The 22,195-nt window shown below is 45.6% G+C and overlaps 1 protein-coding gene across 1 annotated transcript; it reads left to right on the top strand.

Moving 5' to 3' along the window:
• Nucleotides 1-851: 851 nt before the first annotated feature.
• itgb4 (integrin, beta 4) lies at nt 852-22,040 on the top strand. Its single transcript, XM_070926695.1, has 42 exons — nt 852-1,125; nt 3,534-3,616; nt 4,391-4,473; nt 4,956-5,057; nt 5,171-5,375; nt 5,465-5,561; nt 5,681-5,852; nt 6,898-7,161; nt 7,252-7,341; nt 7,446-7,568; nt 8,269-8,436; nt 8,545-8,621; nt 8,743-8,951; nt 9,467-9,570; nt 9,668-9,763; nt 9,883-10,015; nt 10,186-10,311; nt 10,773-10,891; nt 10,977-11,010; nt 11,109-11,303; nt 11,444-11,547; nt 11,637-11,695; nt 11,815-11,838; nt 11,938-12,086; nt 12,220-12,399; nt 12,555-12,703; nt 12,867-13,074; nt 13,172-13,489; nt 13,661-13,824; nt 13,927-14,107; nt 14,787-14,924; nt 15,023-15,205; nt 15,300-15,428; nt 17,848-18,015; nt 18,125-18,271; nt 18,673-18,807; nt 19,042-19,191; nt 19,328-19,516; nt 19,625-19,780; nt 19,918-20,082; nt 20,624-20,743; nt 20,830-22,040. Exons 2-42 carry the CDS (start codon nt 3,541-3,543, stop codon nt 20,958-20,960), a joined length of 5,820 nt encoding a protein of 1,939 aa, XP_070782796.1. The 5' UTR covers nt 852-1,125; nt 3,534-3,540; the 3' UTR covers nt 20,961-22,040.
• Nucleotides 22,041-22,195: the final 155 nt, after the last annotated feature.

The raw sequence follows: 22,195 nt of genomic DNA, 5'->3' as shown, positions 1-22,195 counted from the left end.
GCAAGTGATGCAAAATCAGGAAACATTTGTAAGGGTTGGTTTAGAAGGCAATGACAAGTGACCTGTTTTGTTGTTAAGGGTGGAGGATTTGTTTGTCTCCAAATGGTGAGAGGATATTTAAACCTATGCACCTTGAGTTGTGGGACGGTCTAGTCCACAATCTAGTCTGCTCTGTAGGCTCCTTAAAAGGCTGTAGGAACACGATTAAACACGGTGAGCCTTAGGATTGAGTGTCAGGGTCACTGTGCCGTCCTGGTCCCTCTGCTCAGGAATGCAGATCCCCATACTGGTCTTCTACAGAGCGAAAGGACGTGGCTTCACCTCCAGGAAAAAAAAAGGCAATCATAATGTTCATATCACATATTTGACAAGTAGAAAATGTGCCCGTTAGTGTGAGCACCCGATTGTGTAAACACAAGAGTCACAAAGCCGTTTCCCATAGCCTGCAGGCAGGGTTCTGCTCTGTGTGCCACTCCCAAGAGCCTGGGAGGAGGCCACGGAGGGAGGGGAGGGGCCTGGCTACCCACTCTCAAGCCCACACAGGTGAGCTGGGGTGGAATGCAGCAGGGAGGGGGCCTTGACACACAGAGGTGTGGAGCTTTTCATTTCTAACAGGGTGGGGAAGAAATAGATCTACAGGAAGGGAGTTAACCCCCTCCGTCACAGCTACTCACCTGGACAGGGAAGGGAGAGTGTGTGTGTGGGTGTGTGTGTGTGCGTGTGTGCGTGCGCAGAAGCTAAAGGAGAGATCAAGTCGCAGCACACACAGTCTTATTCACTCAGTTGCCTTGAGTCTCCCTGTCTCTCATATCTCTCGCGCATACACACTTAGAAACTCTTTCCCACACGCGGAGACACACAAGCACACCCACACACTCGAAGTCAATATTTGACCAGACCGGACTGTACAGGAACGAAGAAACAAAAGACAGAAAAGAAACAAAAAGTCTGTCCATCTCTTCTTTTTGGAACTTTGAACAGGACACAAGGACTTTTTTTTTTCACAGGTTGGATACAAACTTCACTCCCAAACTCTTGGGTCAAACAAAGCAAAAAGGGATTAGTTTTTTTTTCTTATTTGTTGTTGGACTTTTGGACTTGGACTGGGCGAGAGTGCAGTAAGAGGTTTGTTTGATCAGTAGTCTCTTTGTATCCAGTCATAAATTTCCCAATGGCTCTGTTGTTTTCGGTGTCCTTCACCTTCGCTAAATCGTGCTCCCCTCAGCCCGGCAAAATGTACAGATTGTCATTATGTCATAGTTGTGTGACTTTTTTGAGCGAGGTGAATGGCTGTAAAGTGTCCGTTATGTAACTTTATATCTCAGCATGTGGTTTTGGAATTGCATGCAAGACTGAAGGCTGAGCTCTGGACATATTTGGATTGAGCTTAGTGGTTATTTTCTCTTGAATCTTTTTTTTTTTTTTTTTTTTTTGGTGTGTGCTTCTGCGTGACTGCCCATATCAAAGCACAGACTACAAAGCAGCACAGGTGGAAGAAGCTGGATCGGAGCAAATGGCACAGAGAGAATTCCCAGTGTTTATGTCGCCTGGTGATTCAGACGTTCAAGACCTGCTGTATTAGGTTGCTTTGCGTTGTTTGGGGCTTTTTTTTTTTCTTTTTTTTTTTTAAGGTGGAATGGCAGTGCTAGCTTCAAAGGCTGGGGTTTTCCAGGTGTGTGTAGTTGTGAGTTAGCTCTCGCTGTCAAGGGCAGGCCCCCGAGCATGACCCCTAAAGACCCCAGCCCCTGACTGATGATGTCATGAGCGGTGGTATGTTCACCTGGCAGGCATGTTGTTGAGAGACGACAACTGCGCCTTGGAACTCGCTTTCTGTGCCACGGAGTCATTCAGACCAAAGAAAAAGCAGCATGAATGACTCAGTTCTATTTTCTGTCTCCTGGAAGCTGTAATTTGTGTCTCCCGGTTTATTGTGAGTGTCATAAACGCCTGCGTGCCTTTGGCTTTGTCTGAGGGGGAGGAAGAAAAAAAAAACACACACACACACACACACACACACACACACACACACACAGAAGTGCTTATTCTCTACTCTATTCTGTGACTAATGGTCAAGTTTTGGAGGATAGAAGCTGGTCTGTTCTGTGTTTTTTTTTTTCCCCCTTGACCCCTCTCTGGACAGTGATTTATGTGACACCTCATGGCATGAACTCACACACACACACACACACACACCTGTAGTCAGCTCACAGTGAGGTGCTAAGGTGCCTTTCCCATGTCTTTTCAGCCTGTGTTTTTAAACTTGGACAGGTCATTCTCTCGCCTCAAGGAGAAATTCCTTCTCAGAGTTGTAAACCTTCGGATCTTTTTTTTTGTGTGTGTGTGTCTGTGCTGTGGTGGCACGTACAGTATTCAGTTATCTGCCCACTGAGACAATTACTGAAACATTTCATGCCACATAGTGCCCTTTGTTCACTCTCCACCTCCTGTCTTTAGTGGAGATCGCGTTTGCGGCTTCCTGTGTATCAGATTGTTCTCTATCCAAGATTCCTGCATCAAATTGTAAAGTGGTTTTGATGTGAAGAGTCTACGCAGCATTCTGCCCGGAATATTTCCTGGTCCCACCCTGTATTGGTCCCTTCCTGTCGTAATTCCTCATCATCATCACGTTTCATCATGCCTTATCTGGCACTTTGCAGTATTTGTCTCAAATTAGCAATTAAAGCCTGTATGAATGGCATCACCTAGCTACCTATGTCCGGGTATGAAAAGCGTGTTCATATTATAATTGGAGAATAGGATTAAAAAAGGGTTGTTTCACCCAAATTACTCAGTCTCAGTTTTCTTCCCCAGGTTTTGAGATATCAGCCTTTGAGATTTCTGCTTCCTCCCCAGTATAATGGAGGTGAATGGACTTTTGTGCCTGGTGCTCAAAACAACATCTATTTCCACAATCAGAGACCACCATTACTGCGCAATCTACAGACCTTTATGTCAGCAGTTCTCAAAATGACTACTTCTTCTGTAGAAAGTAGTTTGACAGCGTTTTCATTGGACAGCTACGGTTCCGTTTACCTCCATTGTTTTGGGGTGTTGGCAGAAATCTCAAAACCTGAGCACCAAAACCATCTGCATGGCTAGATACCACGAGATACCAGAAAATATTCTGTACATGTAATTTGGGTGAACAGACTTACTATTTATGCCTATATTGAGTTAGAAGACGAATGTTTATGTTTTTTCAGAACAAAAGTTTGTTATTTTTAGAAGAGGAAAACTGTTAAAGTCTGCTCATGCTGTTATTCTCTGAAAGTGTCTTCCTGTTTTGAACCGCTCTCAGTTAGCAGTAAGAAAAGGTAAGGGGAGTGTCTGGGCTTATTCACTTTCTCCAGGGCTTGACGGAGGGAAAGTACAAGTGGTTCAAGTTACACCTTAGTCTGCAGAGGTATCACCAGGCGGTAAAAGTCTTTCTCTCTGCCTCTTCTCTTTTCTCTCTGTCTCTCTCTTTAACAGTGGATTTTAGCTGCGTTGCACACGTGCACGTGTGAATGCATTTATTTGTGTTTCTGTTGCAGGAAGGAGATGGGGAGATGGACATTACATCTCTCAGTGGGGCTTGGGCTTCTAGCCGTCCTGCTGACCTGCTGTTATGCTGAAGGTGAGGAAGCTCCGAGTCATAATCTGTGATTTGATTTCACTACAAGTCATTTATGTTATTTTGTGTGCAGGTGGTAGCCGAAAAAGATAGTTGGCTATCGACGTCTTACCATATTTTTAGTTTCAGAAGCTTCTTTTCAACGTTAAGAGGGTTGTCTTGACATTTTAGCTAAATGCTAAGTGGGTCACTGAAATCGTGAAACAGAGGTTTAGCGATTATTGACAGTAAATGGGTCAACAACTATTGTAGTAATGTATCAAGTCTCTGAAACGTAGGGATTAGCTGATTATCTTGGATTTATATTATTAAAAATTCAATATTTCTGGGTTTTTTCACAATTGAAGAAGTCACCTTGAACCTTGGGGAAATTGTGAATCGATTTCTTACTAATTTATGTCATTATATCAACTAAAAGATTAATCGATTAACCAATAACATACTAGACATATTCATTAATAATTTGAATAATAGTTTGATGCAGCCCTAAACTGCAGAGGAGTGTATGGCACACAGTAAAATATATAATATACAGTGTATACAGTATATGATTTTTTTAATTATTGAAGATTTATCTCACAAAGATCAGGGCTTTTTTAATATTTTATTTTATCTACTTTTTTTATTACTGTATCACTGTACTGTATTACTGCTTCTTGGTTTCATTTTGAACACCATAAGGAGGAAGGAAGACGTCGTGTTTCGTTTTACTGGAGGTATTCTAGCTATGTTTCTCAGGTTTGATTCTTACTCTGTTGCCTCTCCCTCCGCCTGCAGAGAACTCCTGCTTCGCTTCCAGGGCCAAGACCTGCTCCGAATGCCTGCAGGCCATGAAGGGCTGCGCCTATTGCCCCGAAGAGGTGAGAGCAGAAAACCGCAGGAGTATAAAAGAACTGGATTGAAAGAAAACACTTGACTGTCGATCCCGAGAGAAATCATTAGGGCTGCGGCATTCCTCAGGGAGAAACATTGCTCTTTTTAGCATATCATGTACTTGATTAGTACTTTGAGTTTTGGATGGTAGCTAAGTACTTTGCTAATGTGTACCGCATGGACTGCATTCAGTCCAGAAAACTTTTTTTTTCCCCAAATCCCAAAATTCTAAATGATTTGCTTTATAAAATGATTTAACATCTAAAAATTGCAAAAGAAATAATACAGCGGTTAGGAAGACAAATTCTATAATTTGACCAAAAAAGAAAATTAATTAGCAGATGGAGTTTGCTACCATCTTCAGGCTCAATTTATGATTTGCACGAAACACAAATGATTGTTATATGAAGACTCTGCAAGTTCATGTCAAAAACACAGAAGTCGCTGATGGAACTTCCTGTTCCCTCAGACCTTTAATGGCCCTCGCTGTGACCTGTACGAGAACATACTGGCCCATGGCTGCAGCTCTGCGGCTGTAATCACAGCTCAAAGCAGTATGATGATAGAGAGGGTAAGTCTTCATCACTCCCATTTCTCCTCCAATCATTCCACAATTCTCTAGTCATATGCGATCTCATCTTTCCCTCCGTTTTTTCCCCCCTTGTGCTTCCTTTCACTGCTCAGATGCAAAAAATCAACATCAGCAAACAGCAGTCTCAAGTGTCTCCGCAGCAGATGAGCATGACCTTTCTGCCAGGAGAGGAGAAGCTGGTGGACGTGGAGGTGTTTGCTCCAACCAAAGGCCCTCTGGACCTTTATATTCTTATGGACTTCTCCAACTCCATGGCTGACGATTTGGACAACTTGAAGAGGATGGGCAAAGAGCTGGGTGAGCATCTTTGTGTCTGCGATGTGCCGTAATGCTGACTGTCGAGTAAGTTGTCGCGGTAATACTGATGGTTAATGTGTTCTCTATAGCTACGCTGGTGGAGAAGCTGTCAGAAGACTACACCATCGGGTTTGGAAAGTTTGTTGACAAAGTGATTGAGCCCCAGACTGACATGAGACCCTCCAAGTAAGAGAGAAAATGTGACACGAACATATTGGAGACAGTTAAGCACATACATACAGTACTGTAACCTAAATGCCATTTCCTCTTTGCCTTCCTCTCTTGTGCCTGTCCTCCTTCCACAGACTGAAACAGCCATGGCCCAACAGCGACCCTCCGTTCTCTTTTGAAAATGTCATCAAGCTGACCAATGACTTGGATTTCTTCACCAGTGAGCTCCAGAAGGAGAGGATATCTGGCAACCTGGACGCTCCTGAAGGAGGTTTTGATGCCATATTGCAGGCTGCAGTTTGTGGGGTTAGTAAGAATACTAAATACAAAACAGATTGTTGCTCTTGGCTTGTGACCAGGCACTTGTGAGTTTAAATTCCAGGTCCAGAAATGTCCCTCATACCTCTCTCAGAAAACAAAGGCTAAAACCTGCCTTTAATTCTCTGTTAAAGGCAGACCGTATAACATTTGAAAGAAAATCATACAACAAATGAAATAATTATGGAATAAAACGCACCTTTGCTCGATTCAGTACACTCAGTGGTTTTGTTACTGCAGCCTGGTGTCTGGTATAGCTTATGGTAGCTAATGTTAACTAATGGGTACATATTGCTGTGTAGTGAGTTCACTGACGTTATGACTACTGGTGCATGTCACTGAAAAAAAATTTCAGTGGTTCGATCAAAATTAAGAAGAAGCAGAAGAAGTTAGTTTCCTAATGACTTGTCTTCTCTTTAAAGTGGCTGTAACCCTTTTGTTTTGTTTTGTTTTTAGCTTTTTAGCGTCTTTCAGCTCTCAACTTTACTGTTTTGATTCAGTCTCACTCTGATAGGGTTTTCCGACACAGCAGACAGCTGTCTTCATTAAAAAAGCTCTAAAAAAACCACACTACCTGCCAAGTTAGCAACTAGCTGGTGAACACAGTGGAGCATTTGGTAGCCAAAAAGTCATGTATTTTCCTAAAGAGTTAGGGGAAACCAAAACAGACCATGTTGGATTCGCATTCATCAGCTGGACACAAAAAAGACTCCATATGAATGATATTGCTCTGTATCTGATGGATGTGGAGAAAACTGTTCCCCATGTCAACATAAAAGTTAGTAATATATCACAGCTGTGTTCACAGCTTGTCTCCGCTGCCCCCAAGTGACTAAAAGATTAGCTATTGCATTTTTAAGAATCTTGAGAATGAAGGGAAATTCAATATGTCAATAATAATAATTGTGACATTTGGCCACAATGGTATCTGCCCTGCAGAAGTTGGATCTTTTAATTTCTTTAACCTACATATCCTTGTTCTCTACTAACCACGATGTCCTCTGCTCCCATTCTATTGCTATTCCCATTCCAGGATAAGATCGGCTGGCGCAAACACAGCACGCATCTCCTGGTGTTCTCCACCGAGTCAGCCTTCCACTACGAGGCCGACGGTGCCAACGTGCTGTCAGGCATCCTGCCGCGCAACGACAGGGTCTGCCACCTGAACGAAGACGACAGATACACAGAGGATATACACCAGGATTACCCCTCAATACCCACACTGATCAGTGTGCTGGGCGAGCACAACATCATTCCTGTCTTTGCTGTCACCAACCACTCCTACACGTACTACAAGGTCGGTGGGCTTTCATTGAAGTTGTGCTCCTGAAACATGGCGGTTATGGATTTATTCGTTTTTTGTATTGTGTGTGCGTCTCTCGTGTAGAAACTCCAAGAGTATTTCCCCATCGCTGAGGTTGGTCTGCTGCAAGAAGACTCATCCAATATCCTGCAAGTCATGGAGATTGCCTTCGAGGTAAAACGCCCCCTCTTCTGACAATCGTCACGTTGAAAGAGTATCTTTTTTCTAGCTTTTTGCATGTTGTTGAGTCAAATGTCTGTTCGCTGATATCCTCACAGAATATCCGTTCTAAGATGAGCATCCGTGTGGAGGAGAAACCCAAGGCTTTCGAGGCACAGCTCTTGCACACCAGTGGAAGCGTTGCAGAATACGGGGCCTTTGATTTCAAGCCTGGAGCGATAGTAAGAAGAAGACGGAAACAACTGTTTAAACACACAAACATACATTCATGGATTTAGAAGGCCAAATGTTGGTTTTTACAAGCTGATCCTTACTAAGAATGATATTTTGTGCTTACAACCAATGTATTCATTTTTGCCATTGTCTTTCTTATTGGCAACAATGGGATTTTCATAATTCGAATTACATATAATCCATACACTTCACTCCCTTTTTTTGACAAGTAAGACTTTGCACTGTACTGTGACACATATTTAAGGCACACTTTAATAAAACCTAACCTGTCAAATGGAAATTTAAAAAAGGACCTACAAAAAATACAAATAAAGTACCTCAAGTACCCCCTGGAATTATAAGCAGATACATAGATACATGGCATATCTTTTACGGTCACATTTCTGTAGAAATCTTGCTGCTGTAAATTATATGTTCCCTCAAATCATTTTGTTGCCAAAAATGAGAGGGATTCAGTTTATCACCAAAATTGTAATTTTTGTTAGGATTACTTTACATTACGTCAATCAAATGTTTTCAAATTGGATAATTAAACTAATGACTAAAATCAGTTTTTATGGTATTACAGGCTATTTAGTATTTAGCATTATTGTCCTAACTTGACTCATACAGCTAAATGCTTAGTGGGCACACGCTGCTCTAACGTGTGTGTGTCTGTGTGTCTGTGTGTGTGTGTGTGTCCTCCAGGGCAAGTTCAAGATGTGGCTCAGAGCCCAGCAAATGGTCAATGAGAAGCCCGTCTGTCAGACGGACCCGGACATAAAAGAGGGGACAATGAGAGTCAAACCTACGACCTTCAACGCTGCCGTCAACGTTAAGGCTTCGGTCCTGTGTCCGACCTGCGACTGTGAGAAGGTAAACACGCAGTTCAACACTGAAGTGCACATGAAGTCGAGATGAAGTCACTCTCTCACACTTCTTTATGGCAGACTCATCCCAGTGTCTCTTTTATCCCTCCTCCAGACGTCCATCCCTAAAGCAGCCAGATGCCACGGCAACGGAGACCTGGTGTGCGGGAAGTGTCGGTGCTATGATGGCTGGTGAGACATTAATCATTCATTCTTATTTAGAATAAAACATACCATATTTTTTTTACATTGGTTATGGTCTGTTTCAGGCCTCTGGGTTCAATAAAGTCTTTGTCCATGTGTCTCTCTTCAGGCTGAGTACATTCTGCAACTGCTCAGCAAGTGCTTCAGCTCAAGACACCAACCAGTGTAAAGCTTCAAGCACAGAGGAACCCTGTTCAGGCCGTGGAGACTGCATGGAGTGTGGAACCTGCGTCTGCTACAACCCAAATCAGTTTGAAGGGCCCTACTGTCAGTACGACAAGACCCAGTGTCAAAGATACGGAGGCTTCCTCTGCAACGGTACAACGCGGTTGGGGTTGTTGAATCAAGGGCTTGTGCACGTGTATGATGTCACTATCACCGCCCAGCACCCTGTACTTTCACATACTGTCTCTTTGCATGGCTTTATTGTGCTAATTATATACATACATAATCATGCATGTATCAATCTAGCACATGACACATTGTGATGAAACTGGCTGTCACGCTTTCCATCACAATTTCACATTTCTCACATCACATCAGAAATGCTATAAAAATTATTAACGCAACACCCCTACTTAAAATTATATTTAGTTTCATTGATAGAAACCTAATATTTAATACTATCAGTAATAAGAGTAAAAGGACACACACAGTTCAGTGAGTAAATCAAACTAAAGCGCTCTGATAAACCCACAGCACACTACCTGCCCAGCACCAAACAGCAGACGGACAGTTAGCAATTAGCTAGCTATTGCAGGTTTTAAATTGATTTTCACGCACACACCACTCAGCACATGGATAAAACGGTTAAATCCTCCTTCTCTCATCAGACCGCGGCTCTTGCGTTATGGGTCGGTGCGCGTGCACCATGGGCTGGGAGGGCAACGCCTGCGAGTGTCCCCAGAGCAACCAGACCTGTCTGGACAGCAAGGGCGTGAGTAGAGCCAGCACTTTTTGGTTTGCAGATGAGGGGCTATTGTGTCAACCTTACGTGTCAGCCAGTGCCTGACTGTGTCTTTATCTGCAACCAGGGTGTCTGCAATGGGCGAGGGAAGTGTGTGTGCGGCCGCTGCAAGTGTCCAAAGTCCGGCATGGAGATGACTTCAACCTGTGAGCCAAACTTCCAGGTGTGTGGATGTAATTTATAAATACGTGTGTTTATGCCTCAATTTGTAGTCGTGTAGTTAGTGTTTCTGTATAGTCTGTATAGTCTTTGTGTGTGTGTGTGTGTGTGTGTCCTGTCTAGGCTCAGTTCGGAGTGTGTGAGGCTATGAGGAGTTGCGTCCAGTGTCAGGCCTGGAAGACGGGAGACAAGAAACAGAAAGAGGAGTGTGACAAGTGCCCCTTCAAAATTGTCATGGTGGATGAACTCAAAGAATGTAAGTGCATATAAGAGGAGCAAAACGACCGTGATGATGCTTTTCATTGAATAATTAATTATCCAGATACACTCTGCACATACATGCCGCCTTATTTTCGGTCGTAATGATGATGATGCCTGCAAACACTTAGTAATAGTTCATACGTGCACGTATGTGTGTGTTTTCAGCGGAGAAGGTGCTCGATTCATGCAGTTTCCGCGATAAGGAGGACGACTGCACGTACCACTACACTGTCGAAGACCCCAAAGACCCGAAAGTTAAAGACCTGGAGGTTCAAGTGCTTAAAAAGAAAGGTGAGCTGCAGGTTGGATACGCGTCACATATGTTCCGTTCTCTCAACAAAACAGCAGTATGTTTGTAGACATGTACCAGGATCTCAAAGGGAAGGTGCACCATAATTGCAAAAGAAAGTATTCTCTCACTCACCTGTAGTGGGTAGCCATACAGATGAGATGTGCAGATATTTCAGAGTACCATGAGTTCATGTTTTAATTGTAATTTTTTGAAGATGTGAGCACCACAAACAAAATCCCCCCGCCTTCGCCTCCATTGTATTGGGGTGGAGGCAGATATCTTAATACCTGGTCAGTTAAAGTCAAAACTGTATGCATGGCTGGACACCGCTGGAATTAAACAGTGCTCGCTGTCCGGGACAATGGCTTTAGAACAGGAGTGATGTGAGCACTTTTCTTTACTCCAGTTAAATCTCTGTATGATTCTAATTGTATCTACTTTTTTTGCGATGGACCTTCAGATTGTCCGCCCGCCAGCCTCTTGTGGTTGCTCCCGCTCCTCTTGTTCCTCTTGTTACTGCTGGCGCTTCTGCTGCTCTGCTGTTGGAAATACTGCGCCTGCTGCAAAACCTGCTGCCAGGTATGAACGCTCACATTTACACCCATAAGCATTCATGTTTCTAAGTCTCAGTGAAAGTAATGCCACCTGTCTTCTCTTGACACAGAGCTGTCTTGCCCTGCTGCCTTGCTGTAGGAGAGGTGAGACATTTTGTTATGTTACACGTGACGGTATTGCTTGAAATCCTCCCACCTGGACCACGTCGACCATGAGCCACCTTACGTTGTGTTCTCCCCAGGTCGCATGGTTGGCTTCAAGGAAGATGAGTATTTGCTCCGCCAGTCTCTGCTCACCTCAGACCATCTGGACACACCGATGGTGAGGACCGGCCCACCCAAAGGAACCGATGTGGTACGCTGGAAGGTCACTGATAACGTACACCGAGGACCCAATCACCCGCAGGCTCTGATAAAGCCCAACCCTAAAGAGATCAGTGAGTGATCAGATGTGGCAGCAACAATAAACTGATCTAGTGCATGTCAGGCTAAAGACGTCCGGGGCACAGCAGATGTTGGATGTTGGAACTCTAACCTCTGTTTGCTTTCTTCTCATGGCTCCTCTTTCCCCTTGTAGTCCAGTTCCCGACCTCCCTCCGGCTAAACAGGTTGTTCTCTGAGAACCTGTCTCGCCCCGAGTCCAGAGACGCCGAACAGCTCCGCAAGGAAGTGGCCGATAACGTGAGTGTGTTTTTGTTTGTCCGCGGGCGCATGTGCAAGTGCATGAATGATGACTGTGAGTGCTGAGTGCTGTATTTTCCTCCATCCAGCTAAATGAGGTGTACAAGCAGATTCCCGGGGCCCAGAAGGTGCAAAAGACCTCATTTAGGTAAGATGATACCTGTTTTTGTAAGATACGTTTTTCGTCATATTCCCGTAATCAAAATAAAAATGCAAATGAAATGTCCGGCCTCTCACTCAACTGATACCTGTTTCGGTTTCTTGCAGAATGCAGAGAAATGCCGGAAAAAGGTAACATCCCGTTTCGTACAAACACCAGAGTGCATTGTCTATTTGAAGGACCCGAAGGTCACGCGTGTCTGACTTCTTTGCCCCTCCTGTGCTCTTCAGGCAGGACTATGCCATCATGGACACCATCTTGTCTGCTCCTCGCGGCAGCTACCCCGATATTGTCAAACTCACTGAGAAAAATGTCCAGTCCGGAAACTTCCACGACCTCAAAGTAGTGCCCGGCTACTACACTGTGGCGACAGACAGAGGTGTGTGTTAACTATTTGTGTGTGTGTGGTTGAAATGAGAATTCACGGCTTGTAACGAAGTTAAACCGATCACTCGCTCTACTGAGCAGCGTATATCTTTATCAGACCTGCCATATTTGCCCTTGCTCTGCAGAGGCTGCGGGAGCCATAGAGTTCCAAGAAGGCGTGGAGTCCGTGGACGTTCATGTGCCGCTCTTTGTCAAGGATGAAGACGATGACAAGAAGCAGCTGCAGGTAGAGGCCGTGGATGTGCCACTGGGCATTGCTGAGATTGGGAAACGTTTGGTCAACATCACCATCATCAAAGAGCATGGTGAGAAATCTCAGATTTTATAGATATGCACTTTTGGATTCCAAGAAAATGAGACGATCAACTCTATCAGAGCTCCTGTCACCTGGACTAAAGTGCAAGTGTATGATCTTCACTTTTGGGTTGCTCTAATGGATTCTCTCCTTCCTCTTCGCCAGCCACCAGTGTCTTCTCGTTCCTCCAGCCGGCCTACACCTACAGCAGGCAGGACGGGTTGGCCAACATCCCAATCAGCAGAGAGATCATAGAAGATGGACGCACACAGGTCACCTATCGCACACGGGACCTCACAGCCAAGGATAAGAAGGTGAGCTAATGGCAGTGTACTGATGCACTGCCCTAAATTTAACTTGGTGTCCTTATACGCACAAAACATTTGGGGTTGTTACCAACAGTTGTGGGTTATGTTATATAGGTCTGCAGCAGGGCTGTGTTCCTAACCTGTTCCTCCTATGTATTTTAACACATAGGACTATATAACAGTGGAGGGAGACCTGACCTACGGTCCTGGTGAGACCCAGAAAACAGTGCCTGTTCGTCTGCTGGAGCTGAGCGAGAAAGATGGCCTCCTGGAAGACAAACAGGTCAAGCAGTTTGTCATGGATCTCAGTAACCCACGGCAGGGTGCCAAGCTGGGACGCTACCCGAGAACTACTGTCACCATTGCCGACCAACCAGGTGAAAGGACGTCTTTATACCAGTGTGTCTTCCTCCCAGCCAAAGCACTGATTGCTAAGGTTGCTTCTCTTCCTTCCCATTTTCTTATTTTATCCAGAGCCCAGTGTGGTAATGTTCAAAAAGGGCACCCAGAACTTCAGCACGTCTCACCCAACCTACACCATCCCTGTGGTCCGCACTCGCAACCATGACAGCCCCGCCACAGTGAAGTGGCGCACCAAGAAGGCCCAGCGCTTTGAGTTATCCGGCCCACTAAAGTTTGGTCCTGGAGAGACGGAGAAGAACATAGTGATCGACCCGAAGGCCCACCCTGGCCCAATACAGCCAGAGACCTTCCAACTGGAGCTGTGGGACCCAAGTAGCAACACCTCCATCGGAGAGAGGAAGACCACCCTTGTCAACGTCACTAACGAAGGTAAGACACAATGGGGAAGACAGTTGTCATTTGCCGCAAAAACATGGAACCAAAGATGACATAAGATGGCATTTGTTATTCGAGTTTCTGGAACTGTGACATTTCAGATTTTATATGATTTAAATGTTTGTTTCAGTCTCTAACTTTCTCCACTTCCTGCTGTTCCCAAAGCTCCAGAGATTGAATATAAGCAGCAAAAGGGCTTCATAAATCAGAAAGCCACCTCCCCTAGTGGTCATCTTCAATCCCCAGCAAACCCTAAAGCCAAAGCAACGGGACCTAGAAGCATCCGCCTCAACTGGGACCCACCGCCCGGTAACCCCTTGGGTTACAAGGTACATCGTGTTGAGAAGCTTCAACTTGAGTTAACCCGCATCATCTACAACAGACGCTGTATCTCTCAAATGCTGTATCTTTTGTTTCCTTGTGCTTTTTAGGTAAAGTATTGGATCTATGGCGACCCAGAGAAGGATGCCCAGGTCTTAGACGTGAAGACTCCTCAGGCTGACTTGACCAACCTCTACCCCTTTTGTGACTATGAGATGCGGGTGTGCGGCTACAACGCAATGGGAGATGGCTACGATACAGAAACTGTTGCCTGTCAAACACTGGAGGATGGTAATTACTGAGAATTCAGTTAACTGCTGTTCATGAAAGGCTCTGTAGGAGATACAAGCAGATGTAACTGGTTTCAACAAGATTTCTTGTCGAGAGAATTTTCACGTTTTTTTTGCGTGATTTAATCTTGGGTTGTTTGTACATAATGTTCTTTCTAACAACGAGCCAATTTCAAACTAGTGATTTACTAAACTGGGTTTCACCATTAAAACATATGAAATGTCTTCGCTACAGTTGGACAGCCTTGTCCCTTGGTAATGTCTAAATTAGTTGCTAGGAAACATCTGGAGTGCTGGCCGTGTAGACATGAAGTCACTGTAGCATCACGAGCAGTAGCATGACGTTCATATTTAGTTATATGCAGTTTAGAATAAGTGGGAAATATCCAATTATGCTAACGTAGCTGATTGGTCATTTAGTCAAACATTAACATTTTGTAATTTGAGGTATGTTGCGTAACTTTACAGTTCACTTAAGCTAACTTAAGTTTTGTCAGTGAACTCAGTTAGCTACACCACAGTTACACCATGCAGTGTCAATATTGAGTAACAACTAATCTCTCAACAACTACTGTGTGTGTGTGTGTGTGTGTGTGTGTGTAACCTGTTTTAATTTAGTGATGAGTAGATCTTGAACAACTATGCTGCTTTTGAGCTGTTCCTGTCCTGTTTTTCTCCAGTGCCCGGTGAACCTGGACGCCTGGCCTTTAACGTCATCAGTCCAACAGTCACTCAGATCAGCTGGGCAGAGCCCGCAGAGACCAACGGCAACATTACGGCTTACGAGGTCATCTACACGCCCATCGATGATGAACTGAGTAAGAGCCACCCACCTGAAAAAAAAGAAAGAAAAGGAAATACCGTACAAATGTTTGCGTGATGTCATTTTCATCATTTCCCAATACTTGTCTCACAGAGCCAGTGGGCGCTGCTAAGAAAGTAAAGATCGACAACCCAAAGAAGCGAATGCTGTTGATCGAGAACCTCCAGAATGCCCAGACATACCAGTACAAGGTGCGGGCCAAGAACAGCGTGGGCTGGGGCCCCTACCGAGATGCCACCATCAACCTGGCGTCACAGCCTGCCAGACCTCTGTCCAGTAAGTTGAGGGGCAAACCCACCTCTAGATCACACAACGGGTAAATCTGTACTTCCTCGAAAAGAGATCCATTCCCCTCTCTTTCTGTCCCCAGTTCCCATCATTCCAGATATCCCTATTGTTGACGCAGAGGCAGGAGACGAGTATGACGGCTACCTGATGTACAGCAATGAGGTGCTGAAGTCCCCCGCAGGCTCCAAGACACCCAGCGTCTCTGGTGATGGTGGGTACCCAGAGCCAAAACCACAAGCTGCTCACAACAGCTGACAGTGTCAACTCATTGTGCAAGTGTTCTATTCCGATGCATATTTGGCCCTGGAAAGATGAGTGTAATATGGATCCAATTATTTAAGTCCACATTCTCAGTGCTTCCCAGGCATCTTTGTTCTTGTAATGTGTGTAGGGTTCAACCTCAATGTTTATGCAACGTGTGCTGTGGTGTCATTGCCCTGTCAGAAGGAGAGGGGAGATTTGCGCTTGTGAGGCTCCTCTCGAATCAATCAGGATGAGAAGGCCTCTTCCTCTTTTTTTCCCTCCGTTTCCCTGTGTGACATCAATATTCTTTCCTCATTTTACAAGAGTGACATTGTAAGGGCGAGCTGCAAGAGTTGTGAAGCTCAGAGGTAGCATCATTCTCGTGGCTCTGCCCTTTTTTGTTTTTTTGAATCTATCTGACGGGCATTTTTCCCCGTAGGCAACGCCCCAGCCAGGCAGCAGCTAAATCTGCTTCCAATGCATCCCCCATATTATCTGCAATAGAAGTGCTTTACGATCACAAACCGCAAGGCCTTCGCTCATTAAATCTGCTGTCACTCTCCTGCTCTCTGCAGCCGTTTTTCGTGCTCTTCGTCAGTTTTCCCTGGAAGTTAATCCTGATGTTGCTCCTCGCCTCCAAGACAATCTGGACCTCTGTGACATAATCCTATATATTTATATATATATATATATGTAATTCCCTTTATGTGTTTTATAGCTTTTTTGTAAAGTGATGTATTGTAAAACCCACCATTGATACTTCTTCGCTACAAATCTATCCTTGGCCTGCTTGCTTCTCCCCCTATGACCCCAAATACAAGGCTGGAAATTTGTCAAGCTGGTGGGGTCCAACCTGGATCTCCGTAAGGTGTCGTGGAAAAAGCGAGTGGACGTCATCCCCAGTCGGCTGAGCACAGACACAGAGGCGAGCTCAGATGAGGGCCCCCGCCCCAGCTACACCCAATCACGCCTGCCAGGTGAAGACCACTCCATTAGACCCGCAGATAGACAGACAGACAGCTAGCATGCCAGCTATTATGCACGGCCAGTGCAGGTGCCCGGCAGGGGCCTCCGACGTCTCTCTCTGCCTTCGTGATTTGACCCTGTCAGAAATATCAACATTTGTTCAGTCATTCAAATTCGGGCTTCAGTCCTTGTCCCCCTTGCCCCTAGTTGGCGCCTGTCCCATCTATCCTCCCGCCACCTGCCCAGAGAAGAGCACTGGCATCAACTGCCCCGCCTCCAGTTGATGATCGGGGGCAGGCTTTTCCCGGTGCCCGTCTCTGTCTGTCCTCTCTCCATCCCACTGGGGAGGTAGTGATCTGAATCAGCTTGTCGGGTGTGTGTGTTACTGTGCGGCTGTATGGATATAATGGCTTCTTAATGAAATACAGTCTCATCTCTCTCTCTCTGCAGGGCAGTTTCAATGATGACGCCTTTCCTCAGCTGTTAATTGTTTTTTTCTTGCAGCTGTGTTTGTTTTCATCTTCTGATGTGCCTTTTTAGATGCAAAGCACCTCATGAAACTGGTTTGTAAAAAAAAAAAAGAAAATCACTTATTCACATTTTGCACGCTGCAGATTGTCCACAAGGGGAGCTGTTCAGTCGGTATTAGACCAGTTTTCCACATGCCAAAGTAATAGCAGCAGCGGTTCAGATTTGCAGATGAAGACATGTCGCCACCTACAGGTGAAGACAGCTCAAGCTACTGCAATATTACCACTTGTGTGCCACTTGCAGGAAATGATGTTACAGCTGCATCATTATTATTACCAATGCTATTAATCCTAATGACAAATATTGGATGACTTGCCATTATATGTGGTCCAGCCTGAGCTGCACTTTGTATGCAGCTCAGGCTTTGCAAAGCTATTGCTATTGATGACGTTTCAGCTCACTAACATGCTAACATGATGAACATGGGAAACATTATCCCCGCTCCATATCAGCGCGTTACCATTGTCATTGTGAGCATGCTAGCATGCTGGCGTTAGCGTTTAGTTGTAGTGTAGTAGTGGCTATAGACTAGACGTTACATTTGCCAAATGTTAGCTGTCCCACGACAGAGCCGAGCGTAAAGTTTTGATAATCTCCAAAAAGAAAAAAAACTTGTAACACTCACTGCCTTGCCAGTAGATGGCGCACATCTGCCAGTCTAAGCCGCTGTTGCTGTTCCTGTAACCCGTAGGTGGCACAAGTACGACTGGAGCTGCAGGTCTGAAACTGCTGGTGCTTCCCTCTATAGATTGGCTGAGCCTGGTTTTCGGGAGCTTGACATCAGTGGCACTGAGTCGCCCCAATCAATGTCAGAAGGCTTGAATGCTACCTGCTACATTTTCTATGTTCCGTCTGTTGACAATTCTGGCTCCTGTTGTGGTGTTTCATAGATTACGCGATGAACGGGAAGTGGGACCAGAACTTCCTTTTCCCAGGGGGATCAGCGACCCGCAACCTGTCGACATCATCCTCTCCTATGTCCACTCTGAGCTCAAACTACAGAGGGGCGGGCGGCTCCTTCACCACAGAAACAACCACCACCTACATGTCTGGACCAGGTAAGATGGACGCCAGTAATTGCGTCAGGAAAATGTGTATATATATATATATATATATATATATATATATATTAAGATATGCTTTGTCTTTATCTTTCTCTTTTTGTAGGAGGCTCTCGCAGGCAGGACATGATCGGAGGAGTGCACACATCTGAGGTCATCATGAGGAAGCGCTCAGAGAACAGGGGTTACACAGATGAAAACATCCGGGACTCCATCGTCATGGGAGATGTGCCAAGCAAGTTCCCAGACCTAGGTGAGGCTTGAAACCCCAGCAGTGGTTTGGATTTATTCCAGAGTGAACGTAAAGGCAGTTTTCTTTGATTTTACTCTGGAGTGCAAGATTCGAGATGCCTCGGCAGGTAAACTGTGCAGGCGCATGAGGCCAAAGGCTTGGACGTCGGTTAGCAGGGTTGGGGCTGTTGGCTGCACACTTTGCAGGTGCTATGCTGACTATCGCTGTTTCTCCCTCCCTCCCCTTGTCTCTACTTTGCGCTACTTTCACCTCTTGTGTATATCTTTATTTACTTCACTCCCTACCTGCCCTCCTCCCCCCTCCTCCTCTGCTATTTCCCTCGTTTTTTTCCCCCGTACCTCTCCTCATTACCATCCCTTTCGCCCTCCTCCTTTGCCCTCCCTCGCTCAATGCGCCATCAGGTGGGTTCGGCTACACTGGGATGCAGAGCAGCTCTCAGAGCCAGTTCAGCTACAGCCTGTCTCAGGGTCCGAGGGCCAGGACCCAGTCTTCAGACGTCAACGAAGCCCTGTATAACCTGGACAGGGTGCTCCAGGGTAAGTCTGCGGCATACGAGCATGAAGCACGGGATGTGTTTGCTGGGTGCGACGCATAATGCATAATGTCATCTTTATTCCTGCCTCTGTGCCCCCCACCTCATCTCCCCCTCTGATCTCCTCTTTAAAGATCTCACCCTTTATACCCCGAGTCTAAACAGAGATACACCACATATTTATAGCGATCATATGCAGCGGTATTTTTACTCTTGTCTCCCTGTGTCGCCACATCAGACGCACGACTTTCTCCGGGTGTTCCGGACACCCCCAGCAGACTGGTGTTTTCTGCTCTGGGTCCCACTGCTCTCAAAGTCAGCTGGCAGGAGCCCCACTGTGAGAAAGACATCCTGGGCTACTGCGTTCTCTATCAGCTCCTCAACGGAGGTAAATGAGCCCTGCCTGCCTGCCTGCCGCGCGATACTAAACGCCAGTGTATTTTTAGCAGTCCAAATCCTGTTCAGTTCTCTGCACGCTGCGCATTCAACGACTTTCATACGTAACGTTGCATCCTCTCCCGTAGGCGAGGTGAAGCGCGTTAATGTGACGAACCCAGCAGAGAACTCTGTGATCATCCAGGACCTGCTGCCCAACCACTCCTACCTATTTAAGGTGAAGGCTCAGAGCCAGGAGGGTTGGGGCCCAGAGAGAGAGGGGGTCATCACCATCGAGTCCGCTGTCGATCCCAAGAGTCCCCTCAGCCCCATGCCAGGTGCTGATTCTGCTGAACTCTCTGAATTCTGTTTTTTTCTTTTTTCATGCAGCCACCGGAAGTACAATGTTTCTCCTCTAATTCTGTCTGTCTCATCTTTCACTGAAGGCTCGCCATTTACTCTGAGCACTCCCAGCGCCCCGGGCCCCCTGGTCTTCACTGCCCTGAGCCCCGATTCCCTGCAGCTAAGCTGGGAGAAACCTCGTAAACCCAACGGAGACATCCTGGGCTATGTAGTTACCTGTGAACAGCTGCACGGTGGAGGTGGGGGCTTTTTTATTTTTTTATTTTTAGGAGTTTATATAGTTGGTTTGAGCTTCTTCTTTTTTTTTCAAGCTTCCCATAAGCCTCTTAGTCTTTGTTGTGAAAAGCACTTTATTCTCTGACCTCGCCTCCTCCAGGAGACGTGCGCTCCTTCCAGGTGAACGGCGACAGCTCTGAGACCAGCCTGACCGTCCCAAACCTGACCGAGAACGTTCCCTACAAGTTTAAAGTTCAGGCTCGCACCACGCAGGGCTTCGGCCCCGAGAGGGAGGGAATCATCACCATCGAGTCACAGGATGGAAGTAAGATGAATCTGATGAATTTTTCTTCGGATTTCGTCAGTCGTGGGACTAAAATTGCGAACTCTGTCCTCAGGATGGCATTTGAGGAAAGATCATAGGGTCCTAAAACACAACAAACATGTCTTTCCTATCAGGGGCATGGATGTGCTCAGTAAATTCAGTAAAGGCCTGATGTTGACACTAGAGAAAACCGTATTGGTTCATCTCCTGAGGACCATGAATACTTGCAGCCATTTTCATGGAAATCAGGATTTTACTATCATATGTGAAAAATACTGACAGTTTGACCTAAGGATGGTTACTTAACTGTTAAGGGGGGGGGGGCAAAGACCATAAGATTCATCCTCTGGGGACCATGAATTCCAACAGCAAACGTTGTAGAAATTAGGCCAGTATTTTCCTCTGTGTGCTGTGAATGATCACACCTAAACTGTGGAGATTTCTTGCTCTAAAGTGATTGATATGACCACCCTTTAACTATGTACTCAAGATGATTTCATCTTCACATCTGTACCCCCCCCCCCCCCTCTCGTCCCTGTAGGCGCTTTGTCTCAGTACAACAGCCAATCAATGACGAGGAGGGAGGTTTTCCAGATGCCAGGAGAGGTCAGCACGCTAACCAACGTCTCCCACACCATGCTCAACGACCCCTACTTCTCAGGTGCGAATGAAGCTTCAGTCCTGCTCTCCTAAAAAGATACGTAGATTTATATCCGCCCGTTGATACCAACTTCTCTTTCCTCACAGACGGGATGATGATGACCACCCAGCACACAGAGACCAGCGGCATGTTGACCCGTCAAGTCACCAAGGAGGTGGTCCAGAGGAGCGTCATGGGCGGAACCACCGTCACAAAGAAGATGTTTTATGAATCTTAAGATCTTGTTTAGCGGCGCCCAAGTTAACGCCCACACGCACGACGAGGCGAGGAGTCACATCTGAGGTTCCTCTTTTAAAAAGAGTCGGCTTCAGGGTGCTCATGCGCGATCAGTGTGTGTTTTCCTGTGTGTGTCGTGTGACCATAAAAAGATTTAAAGTCATAAATGGATGGAGAGGAGGCCACTCTCGTGTCTGTTACAAACCGTGGCCGCTTTCCTCCATCATTTTAGCATGTACACTTCATCTTTCACTGTTGCTTCTGCAGCATTTCGCTTCCGACTCCACTCCTTCTGTCAGTGCAGATCTGGGAATGCACACTGGGGCTTTAAATCAGGCCAGCACGGGCCACTAATCTGACCGCGGTTCAGTAATCCAAAGTGACCTTTTCCCCCTTGTCTCCCGTCCTCCACCTGCCTGCGAGAGATGTTTTCTGTGTGTGTGTGTGTGTGTGTGTGTGTGTGTGTGTGAGGTGTTTTGACTGTTTCAGCTTAAACCTCTCCCCCGTCTTTTTGAGACGCAGGAAAGTTTTCTTATCCTGAGCGATCAAGAGTATAAAAGTGGTGTATTTGGGACTTTTGTTCATAGATTTGTATTATAATTTTTTTTGCCCAAGCATATTTAATACTTTTTAAGATTTTTACTTCAGCAGACTGACGTTAAATTGGAATGCCAAATATAGAGGTATTTCAGCAAACACCCGCATTTCCTACTGACAAGCAAGAGGCGTGATTTTACAACAGAGATGATCAGAAATCTATATCTAACTTGTTCTTGCGTTTCATGTTTCCTCACTCTGCGAGGCCATTGTTTTGTTTTTTTTGTTTTTTTATTTGCTCTTTGAGTAGATCAACATCCGAACGGTGAGAGCTTGATATTTCTAGAGAAATGGTATGTAAAGACAGAAAGATTGTATTTGCTTCAAGTCCTACTGCTTATTTTTGACGTGGATAAGCAGATGAACGTTTCACCAAAAACACACTCAGTTAAGTATTCACACATGATCAACGTGTATCACTTTTGCATTTCTTTTTTCTGTTGGTCTGTCAATTCTATTGCACTTAATAAAGATTTGAAATCGGCGTGTTTACATGTGAGTTTTCCTCTAGATCTGCGTGTGTGTGACCACTGAAGACACAACGTGGAGCATTTACAGTTCATTTATTGATGTTGTTGGGGGGGGGGGGCAGCACTGGCATCTTGATATCGCACACACACAAACAAAAACACAACTGCA

This window comes from Enoplosus armatus, chromosome 20 (assembly GCF_043641665.1).
Source record: "Enoplosus armatus isolate fEnoArm2 chromosome 20, fEnoArm2.hap1, whole genome shotgun sequence".
NCBI lineage: Eukaryota > Metazoa > Chordata > Actinopteri > Centrarchiformes > Enoplosidae > Enoplosus > Enoplosus armatus.
The sequence above is the reverse complement of the archived record's forward strand: the minus strand, read 5'-3'. Positions and strand labels throughout refer to the sequence as shown.